At 50.2% G+C, this 10,708-nt stretch overlaps 1 protein-coding gene across 1 annotated transcript; it reads right to left on the bottom strand.

The window, feature by feature from the left end:
- Positions 1-7,921: 7,921 nt before the first annotated feature.
- On the bottom strand, positions 7,922-10,238 carry LOC119307715 (L-type lectin-domain containing receptor kinase S.4-like). Its single transcript, XM_037583790.1, has one exon. The coding sequence runs from the start codon at positions 10,156-10,158 to the stop codon at positions 8,077-8,079; it is 2,082 nt and encodes a 693-aa protein (XP_037439687.1). The 5' UTR covers positions 10,159-10,238; the 3' UTR covers positions 7,922-8,076.
- Positions 10,239-10,708: the final 470 nt, after the last annotated feature.

The raw sequence follows: 10,708 nt of genomic DNA, 5'->3' as shown, positions 1-10,708 counted from the left end.
TATTATTGTTGACATCACCCTTGAGGTGAATACGTTGGGAGGCAAAACTATAAGCCCCTATCTTTCTATGTGTCCGGTTGAAACGTTTTGCTCATGTGTATGCGGTGAGTGTTAGCAATCATAAAAGAATAAATGATAGTTGAGTATGTGGACTTACCTAAAGTCTCCGATACGTGACCCTTCCTGAAAATATGATGAATTATAGTTGCAAAGTTGACTGAGAACATAATTTGTTGGTTTCCATTGGAGTTTATGCCTTATACTTTGATGTTGTGATGAACTATTACTTGTTCATGAGAAGTCTATGATAAAAGTTTTATGTTAAAGCTTGTTGCTGTTATAATAAGTTACATGATGCTGCTATGTCCGTATTTTTGTTTTTATCGACACCTCTCTCTCTAAGCATCTGGGCATGTTTTTCAATTTTGGTTTTCACTTGAGGACATGCGAGGTCTAAGCTTGGGGGAGTTGATACGTCCATTTTGCATCATGTTTACCTACTGTTATTTATGTTGTTTTATTGCATAATAATGCTTTTTGGAGTAATTCTAATGCCTTTTTTCTCATAAAATGCAAGGTATGAACAAAGGGGGAGAATCCTGGCAGCTCGAAATCTGGACCTGAAAAAGCTACGTCAGGCTACCTATTCTGCACAACTCCAAATGAGATGAAACTTTACGGGGAATTTTAATGGAATAAATAAGAATTTTTGGATTCAATAAGTACCAGATGAGGCCCACCAGGTGGGCACAACCCTCCTGGGCGCGCCAGGGAGCCAAGGCGCGCCCTGGTGGGTTGTGCTCACCCAGGCCCACCTCCGGTGCCCCCCTTCTGGTACATAAGTCATTTTGTACCAGATGATGAGTTGCGAGAGTGACAGAAGCTTAAACTCTAGTTTATGCACTATTCCGTAAGGGACCGATTGGATCCAAAAGTTCAAATGGTTAGAATTTATTCTTAATACTTTTCTCGCAGTTGCGGATGCTTGTGAGGGGGTTAATCATAAGTAGGAGGTTTGTTCAAGTAAGAACAACACCTAAGCACCGGTCCACCCACATACAAAATTATCAAACTAGCGAACCAACATGATGAAAGTGACTAGATGAAATTCCTGTGTACCCTCAAGAACACTTTGCTTATCATAAGAGACCATTTTGGCTTGTTCTTTGCCTCAAAAGGATTGGGCTACCTTTCTGCACTTTTGTTACTACTACCGTTACTTGCTCGTTAGAAATTATCTTGCTATCAAACTACTTTGTTACTTACAATTTTAGCACTTGAAAGACATTACCTTGCTGAAAACCACTTGTCATTTCCGTCTGCTCCTTGTTGGGTTCGACACTCTTACTTATCAGAAACGCTACAATTGACTCCATATACTTGTGGGTCATCACTTTCTCCATCAGTGAACCTAGGATCACATAAAATATCCCGAGCCCACGACCCAGGATGTTGTCTTGGTAATCTTGTCGATTACCCTTTGTTTGATAAAACCATACACTTGCTTCTTCCCAAAATCTCTTTACGCTGGAACATGAAATCAAAGCATGTTGTAGGTATTCATTCATTGCTAGGCAAATGTTGCATCTGCCAATGTCCTCTATATGGCGTTGTTTCAGAGTTGTTTCGTCGAACAAACTTCCACGGAGATCTCTCCACCAGAACACTCTTACTTTTGTTCCCTGAAGTCCATGTACCTGTCCCTTCCTCGAGCGTAGCCTGGACAAATACAAATGCACGTACATACAGGCGTGCGATGCGTACCCTGATTTGGTTTTCGTTGTCAAAGTCTTAGCGCTCATCATTTGGTTCTGCTCCGTTCGGCAGTAAGAGATCAGCGAAGCACGAAGATCTAAGTTGAGTAAGTCAATCTTATTCTCCATCCATCATATTTGGTTTCTTCGTTTTCGTATCTTCTCGTGGTTCTTTCATCTTTGTTCTTGATAGAGCATGGCAGCTGCACTTCTTCCTCCATTGCTTCAAACCCCAATGTCGGGGCTGGTCGCTACGACATTGCTGCAGACCTCACAGATGGACTAGAGTGGCAAGAAGCCCGACCGTGCGTCGGCGAGCCAAAGCTGGATAAATGACAATTTTATGGATCACAGGAAGCCTGGCGATGTCGAGCAAGAGTCGGGTGATCGACAAGATTGCTCCCGCCATGTCAGACATATGTCCATGAGCCTTCGCCGTTGAATCGCAGCTTCACTTCCCAGGGCTCATGATCAGCAAATATATAGATATGTTAAAACATGGTCATGCACGCTTTTGTTTAATGAAATATGTCAAAAATGACATGAATTTGATCCGATATAAATGGAATCATCTGGTCTGCATGAAATTTGACTAGTTCGTTAAAATTTTGTGTCCAGATGATTGATAGTTAGTTTGGATGACTGGCTCCCAAATCGATATCTACGGAAGTATCGGATATTTATGTCCATTTTAAGGAATAGCGTTGGAGATGCCCTTATTACTGTAATTTCCAGAGAGGGGCGGATGGCTGGTATGACATGAATGAAGACCTAAAAAATTTCTTCGTAGTATATTTCACTTCTTGCAATTCTTATGAATTTGTATCCCGCTCCTCTAGTGACGGTATGAAACTCAATTTTTAGGGGACCGTTGCTATCTGAATCTCTATTTGAAGCCTGACACCTACTCAGGTAATCACTTAGGAGGTTGGTCTTCATAAATTGAGTACTAAGTGACATGGTACTATATATGATTTCCTTTTTCAAGTTGCTGAAAGGAGTTTTATATAGATTAGATTACTTCTGATCGAGATTCTTTTGGCAAGGAGATGTCTAGAGAAAGAAATATCGGCTGGCTAAATGGAGTGTGGTTTGTCGTCCCAGGGACCAAGGCGGGTTGGGCATTCATGACCTTGAGGTTAAGAATAGGACCCTCATTGGCAAATGGTTGTTTAAGTTGTTGACGGAAGATGATGTATGGCAAACATTCCTTAGGAGAAAATATGTGGGTTCAAAGGCGGTATCCCAGGTATACTGGAAGCCTAGGGACTCATTTTTGGGCGGGACTAATGGCAACAAAGAAATATTTCTTTCGCTATGGGTCCTTCTCAATTAAAAATGGCTCGGAAATTAGATTCTGGGAGGACAAGTGGCTAGGTAATGCCACACTCCGGGAATCATATCCGGTTCTATACAACATTGTGTGTGACAAGTGTGATACTATCTCCACGGTAATGGAATCAATTCCACCAAATGTGACGTCTAGAAGAGATTTAATTGGACCCAGACTCCAATTGTGGCACACCCTGCTCCAGCGGTTACCACAGTTCAATTGTCACATGGGTCTGATGTATTTTGATGTAACCTACTCCCTCCGTTCCAAAATAGATGACCCAATTTTGTACTAACTTTAGTACAAAATTGGGTCATCTATTTTGGAACGGAGGGAGTACATGCGAATGGAAAGTTCTCAGTGGAATCTATGTATAGAGCATTAATCCAGTCTGATGTGCCAGTTGATAATATAAAAAGATCTGGAAGATGAAGATACCTCTTAAGAATAAAATCTTTGCATGGTATCTTCGTTGCGGAGTCATTCTTACTAAAGATAACCTTGTTAAGAGAAATTGGCACGGAAGTCCGCACTGTGTTTTTTGTCACCATGATGATACAATAAAACATTTATTCTTCCAATGCAAATTGGCTCGTTCTATATGGTCAGTCATCCCAGATGGCTTGTGACTTGTATCCTCCTTGTAGTGTTGCTAATGTTTTTGGCAACTGGTTACATTGGATTGATCATAGGTTTAGAACTCTTTTTAGGGTGGGAGCGCTTGTCGTTATTTGGTCGCTTTGGCTAAGTAGAAATGATAAGGTTTTTAACGATAAAAGTACTTTTCTGATGCAGGTTATCTATAGATATATCGGGACTCTTCGTTTATGGTCCTCTCTATAACACGTGGAGAATTGAGACCTGTTTATGGAGTTGCGTACATGATTAGAGGATACAGCGAGGGATACTTTTACCCAATATGGGTGGCAGCATGATCATAGGTTTGGCCCACCTCCATTTTAGGCGTTATACAGACTCTGCATGTTTCTTTGTATTTCGCCTTTTTATTTTTTGTTTGTGGGAGAGAATTTTGTTTGGTTGTGTGCATCTTAGTTATGCATAGACCGGATGTAATGCTTAAACTTTTTAAGTAATAAAGCATCCATTTTCGAAAAAGATTACTTAGGAGTACCTCACAATTTGGCATGTTCTTGTTGAACCTGACTTCATATATTTCTTTGCTGCAAATTGTTCGTCTGTTCTTGGAAAGGCAGTCTGATTTGGCCTTTGAGGAAGACGTCCGATCGCTCGCCTCGAGGAGACTGTCGTCAAGGGGAGAAACATGATCATTGCATGCTGTACGTGTTGGTTATACAAGCATATTTGTTATGGTTGTGCTGTTAGTGCATCTCCCACCGTGACCCGTAAATTTCTTCTCGCATCCGTTTGTGGATAGTTTGGCCAGTCCATCGATACGAATGTGGAAGGTCATCATCCAGCACTACGCGCATACATTTCAACTACCATCCAAACTAACCGGATGAAATTCATGCAAACACAGCCGGATTTTATTCAAGTTCGGGTTTAATTTACATAAAAGGACGACATTCATGCAAACATGATGGTATTCATTACATTTTGAACATTTAGACCAAAACATTAAAACAACGGCGGCCGCCGGCGTCCAAGCCTTCGTTGTTCTCTTCATGGGACCACCTCCTCCATCCGTTGTCTTCATGAGAACCACCAATAAGCCCCGTGAAGTGAAGGTGCGATATTCAACGAGGAAGAGTAGAACACGAGAGACGGACTGGCCCACATGGGACACAAGGTCATACGGCCTCTTGTGCCCTACTCATTTTTGGAGGAGTCCGTGACCTGTCCGTCGCTGGTGGACGTCAGGTTCAACATGGCAATGGGTACCCGCAACCCGCGAACCCGGCGGGTAAAAACTTTATTAGGGTAAGGGTTTGGGACAAATAAATACCCATGGGTTTATAAATGGAAAAAAGTTGTACCCATCGGGTAAGCCGGGTATGGGTATGGGAATGCAATACTCATACCCGCGCACCCGCATACCCATATACTAATTTCTTCTAACAGTGGGCTCCATGTGTCATTCACTAAAGGAACCTAGCCATTGTATAACGCAACCGCTAACCTCGACCCAAAATCATCTCCCCTTACCCATGTGCATGATCTTGTTTAAATGTGTTGACCTTATTTTGTGAACTCACAGTTTTGTTGATTGTATTATATAGTCTTCTTTGGTTGATTATTCGAAGTAGGGGATGCAAAACTACCTTCAATAACCCCGCAAAAAAACAAAAATACTTTCAATAAAAGAAAATTAGAGAAAATCGTGGTCGTCTTGTTTGTCCTGTAATTGAAAAAAAGAATAGTTGTGAATGTTTATCTAAAAGTTCCCGTAAAGGGTAAACACCCATGTATTTGAGTGGACATTGTTTAGTGCAATCTATTTCGTGCTTATTGCTATCCATTTTTGAAAATTAATATCATTCTTTTTATTCCATCACGCAACAAATCATCATCTATATGTGCTCAAATGCTAAAATGTGGTATGCATGTACTGAAATGTTGAAGTATACATGCTGAAATGTTGGGTACATATGTGTAAATATTGAAAAATACATGATGAAGTGTGAATTGGGTAAGGTGATCGAGATGGGTATTTTAACCCGCGGGTATTACCCGCACCCGTCAGGGTACCGGTGTGGGAACAATTTGAAACCCAAGGTGCAGGTACGGGTACGGCTATGGGCAAGAAATAATGAGACATGTACGGGTTTGGGCGGCCATTACCCACACCCGAACCCGGCGGGTGCCATGTTGATGTCAGGTCCACAATGGAAATGGCAGCGCCCGCGTTGTCGTTGTCTCACTAGGTCGCCAGATAGTTCATCGGCGGCACGTAGGAGGCGCAACTGGCGTTGTTCTCCTCCGCGGTTGCCTGCAGCTGCGCCTCCGCGGCGACCGCTTCTTAGCGAGCGGCGGCTTGGGCGCGGACTGCCTGTTAGATCACATACTGCTCCGGTGGTTCACCGCAGCTAGGCCGCCACGGCCTCCAGCCCGCGCGCTCGCCATTGATTTTGCCCTCCTACAGCCGGTGCTGCTTCAGGAGGAACAAGTTGTACCGCTATTGCTCCTACGCCTCCTGGGACGCCCACATAGGCGCCGACACAGGCTGCACCTCCGCCATGGCGGTGTTGTAGTGCGCTTGCGCCTGCTCCATGGTGAAGCCGGCATGCATAGACACGGGCTCCTGTGTGGTGTCATCGGAGCCCATCTCCATCGTGGGGTCTTCCCCGTCATCGAAGACCTTGGCCGAGCTGGCCTGATCCTCCTGGCACAGCGGCTCTACCAGGCGACCGCAAGGACGGCCACCTCGTGCTTCATCTCCGTGGAAAGGCTCTCCCACATATTTTTCCGCCTACAACCATGCGGATGCGGTGCAAGGGAGGAGGATGGGGAGCGGCTTGTTCTGTGGCTGGAGTTAGACGGGTGTGGCCGACTTCAAATACCGGATTGCAATGAGGCCAGGCGTCCGGGTGCGTCAATGCGTGGCGCCGGAATGGGTTTGTCAGGCGGCGAGCCTGCTTAATGGCAGCATACGGATGGATAGGGCATTGAATGGGCGTGGTAATCCCATTCAGTAACGCGTCTCTGGTACTGAACAGGCGCGGACACAAGGAACGCATTGCAGGCGGCACCCTCTGTCAGCGTGCCGCTTCAATGGCGAAGGCAGTGAGAGGTCACGTCTGCTCTAGGCCGGCTTTAATTGAAGCCCTCGCTCTACAACGACATGAATGCGGGCAGCTAGCGTCGGACGGGAATGCGCGCGGGGGAGAAAGGAGGGGGTTTCAGTGGGACATGGTGGTCGAAGTGAGCATGGGTGTTGTGGATGATCGCAAAGCCCCCCATGTTTGTATCCGGTTTGTGGGAGAAAATGCGTCCGGACTGATACAAAACCGTGTTGGATGACACAACGTGTCGGGACCGTGCGGTCCGAACGGCCGTGGGTGGTTGGGGGTAGCCCTGGCCATGGGCAGCCCGGCCCGAAAAAGCCCGACCCGGCCCGGCCCGACCTTGACCACGGGCCAGGCTCGGGCCTCGATTTTGAGCCCGACAGCCAGGCCGGGCCGGGCCCGGGCCCATCAAAATTGCCGTTTAAGGAAGAGGCTGTCCCGTGGCCCGAGGCCCGACGGGCTTTTAGCGTGATGGGCCGAGCTCGGGCCCAATTTTTAGGCCCGACGGCCGGGCCAGGCCGAGCTCGGGCCTGGGTTTTTTGCATCGGGCTTTGGTAGGTCCGGCCCGAAGTCCGGCCCAGCCCGACGGATGGCCAGGTATATTCGGGGGTGGAGTTGGAGGGGGAAATTCCAGGTGCTCCCATCCTTTTGGTGCTCCCCATGCTCCAACTTTAAAACATCAATTTAAATGTTTCAAAAAATTTATTAAAAAGTGTGAATGCTCACAAGGAATATGACTACACCCCCTTAAAATTTCAAATCCAAACTCGAAATGTACATGGAGAAACAAAAAAAACAAATTCACGTATGAATAGTGTCTAATATTGCTTTTGTCTTTTTATGATACTATTCATGCTCGATTTCACATTTTCGTTTATCGATTTTTATTTAGAGTTTTGGATCTGAAATTTTAAAGAATTGTAGTTACATTTCTTGTGAACATTCATAAAAAAATTAGAATTTTGAAACATTTAAACTTGATTTTTTTTTTGAAGTTGGAATATGGGAAGCACCCTAAAGATGGGAGCACCTGATATTTTCCCAGAGTTGGAGACGCCCTTAATATATTTTCTGTGTTCGCCTAACACATTCACCAGAAATGCGTTCTGTTTCCATGATCATCCGTGAATCATCCAAACATCTGCAATATCTTGCTCCGTGATTAAACCAACAACTGTTCAGGCATGATGATGCTAGTACTAGTGTGCGCCTCCCGTGTGAAATGACCAATGGTTCACTGGTTCCACTGCACCTGTTGATCCACTGACCAGAGGAGGAGGGTTCATACGCTGACGTGGGATGACCGCATGGACAGCGGCGAGAAGGGGAACGTGGCCACCGATGTCTGCGACAGCGGGTCCCCTCCGCCGGCCGCCGCCGCCCTCTCGAACGACGACGACGGGAACGAGTGCACGAAGTCGTCGTACCCAACCTCACCGGAGCACACCGGCGGCGGCGGGGGCGGTGGTGGAGGCGGCGGCACCTCCGCGGCGTCCCCGCTGTCCAGGTACCTCGCCACCTCCCTCATCGTCGGCCGCGCCACCGGCACCGGGTGCGAGCACCACAGCCCCAGCTTCACCGCCACGGCCGCCTCCTCCGCGTCGAACGCCCCGCCCAGCCTCGCGTCCACCACCTTCTCCACCTCCCCCGCCGCGTACCGCTCCCACGCCCACTCCGCCAGCACGAGCTCCTCCGGCCCTGCCCGCGGCTCGATGGGTCGCCGCCCGGCGACCACCTCCAGCACCAGCGCCCCGAACGCGAACACGTCTGCCGCCGTCGTGGCCTTCCCCGTCCGTGTCAGCTCCGGCGCCAGGTACCCCAGCGTGCCCACCACCCGCGTCGTGGCCGGGTTCGCGCCGTGCTCGTACAGCTTGGCCAGCCCAAAGTCGCCGAGCCGCCCCGCCATATCGCCGTCGAGGAGCACGTTGCTTGCCTTGACGTCGCGGTGGAGCACCACGTGCTCCCACTCCTCGTGCAGGTACAGCAGCGCCGACGCCACGTTCCGGAGGATCTTGTACCGGACGCCCCACGTTAGCCGCGCCGCCCGGAGGCCGTCGCCGAAGAGGTGCATGTCCAGGCTGCCGTTGGGCATGAAGTCGTAGACCAGGAGGAGGTCGCCGCGGCGGCGGCACCAGCCCTGGAGCTGCACGAGGTTGCGGTGGCGGAGCCGGCCGATGGACGCGATCTCTGCGACGAACTCCCGGAGCCCCTGCCGGGAATCGTGGGACACGCGCTTCACGGCGACCACGGTGGGGGGCGTGCCAGGGAGCACGCCGCGGTACACCTTGCCGAAGCCGCCGCGGCCGAGGAGCTCGCGGTCGCGGAACCCTCGCGTGGCGCGCTTCAGCTCCGGGTACTTGTACCGGTGCGGGCCGTAGTCCAGCTCCCACGGCTCGATGACGTCGCGGTTCTTGATGCGGTATGCCGCGTACGCGCCCGCGCCGGCGAGCACCAACAGCGCCACAAACGCCGAGAACACCGATGCGAGGATCAGGGACGTCCTGCTCTTCTTGTCTCGCTTGGGCCTCGGCAGCGACGGGAGGGATGACAGGTCGAGCGGCGGCGCTGCGCCCCCGCCCAACTTGAAGCTCCACCCCATGAGGTAATGCGAGCTCGCAAGGAGCCCCGTGGACGCCGAGAAGCCGACGTACATCTGCTCCTGGAAGACGATGGACAGGTCGACGTGGAAGGATATGAGCGGCGCCGCCGGCTTCTCAGGCGCCGCCAAGGTGGCGATAGAGACGTTGAGGAGCCTCCGGTCCCCATCGTAGTCGACCCAGGCGAGGACGGTGTCTCCGGACTTGAGGTTGATGGGCGCGGCGGACGCGGAGGCGTTGGAAGTGAGGCTGTTGAGGTCGACGCCGACGTGGTTGTCGTTGATGTCGGCGAATTCGAAGTCCTGCACCGTGTCGAACTCGATGGCGAACACGTGGTTGGTGGCGTTGCCGTCGTCGTCGGCGCTGACCAGGCCGAGGTACTGGCTGGGCAGGGCCCCCGGGAGGCGCGGGTCGGGGGCGGCCACGAAGGCGAAGCCGTGGCCGCCGAGCCTGGGGTACTCGGGCACGACGGCGAACGCGAACGCCGTGGAGAAGGACACCGCCGCCGTGGTGGCGTTGTTCTTGGCACCGGAGCCGGGCGGGGCGAGGAGGCGGAGCGGGGACGGGTAGAAGGCGTGGCCCTTGAGCCGGGAGGTGTCGTTTGTGAGGCGCATGATGCCGTCCGGCTGGAGCTCCGTGACGCCGTTCAGGGTGAGGTTCGGAGCGCCGCCGTTCCGGGCAGCGCCGAAGCCGGTGTAGGTGAATTCTTGGGAGGCGGCGAGGGTGGCGAGGAGGAGGAGGAGGAACAGAGCTGGGATGAGAGGCATTGCATTGGAGGCGGGGCTGGTGAGCCGATGTTGCTGCTGTTTCTTGTGGTGGGTGTGGGGGAAATCCGGGTGTGGGTGGGTGGAAAATGGGAAGGAGGTGTTAAATGGCGGGCGGGGTTGCTGGTTTTGTAGGGGTGAAGAAGAAAGCGAGAGGAGTGAGGCAGTGACCAGTGAGTGTTTAATTTGACCGACCGACCCATCATTAATTTGCTTTCCCTGATCTTCTTCGCCCTGAAAAAAAGATGAAAATCTTTCTCACATAATGGAAGGCATCTAGAGCTTCCATTGATTGATGGGGACAGTAGTTCGATGGACTTGGTCAAAGTCGATAGTGCTTGCAACTGTAGGATTCATCAACGGTGACATGCGTCTCCCGTCGGACGAATTGATGTCTGATTGAGATAGTAGGCACGCTCCATCTTGATTACGCATTGGCATTTAAGAGTATCTACAGCAAATCCAGACCCTCAAACGTCCTCGGACTAGTCCGCGGACACTGACCGAGCACGCCTCAAATCGCGTTGTCCACATTCGTGTCTCTCATATCCGA

The sequence above is a fragment of the Triticum dicoccoides genome, chromosome 5B, assembly GCF_002162155.2.
Source record: "Triticum dicoccoides isolate Atlit2015 ecotype Zavitan chromosome 5B, WEW_v2.0, whole genome shotgun sequence".
In the NCBI taxonomy this organism is placed as follows: domain Eukaryota; kingdom Viridiplantae; phylum Streptophyta; class Magnoliopsida; order Poales; family Poaceae; genus Triticum; species Triticum dicoccoides.
Note: the sequence above shows the minus strand (reverse complement) of the source record. Positions and strands in the feature narration are given on the sequence as shown.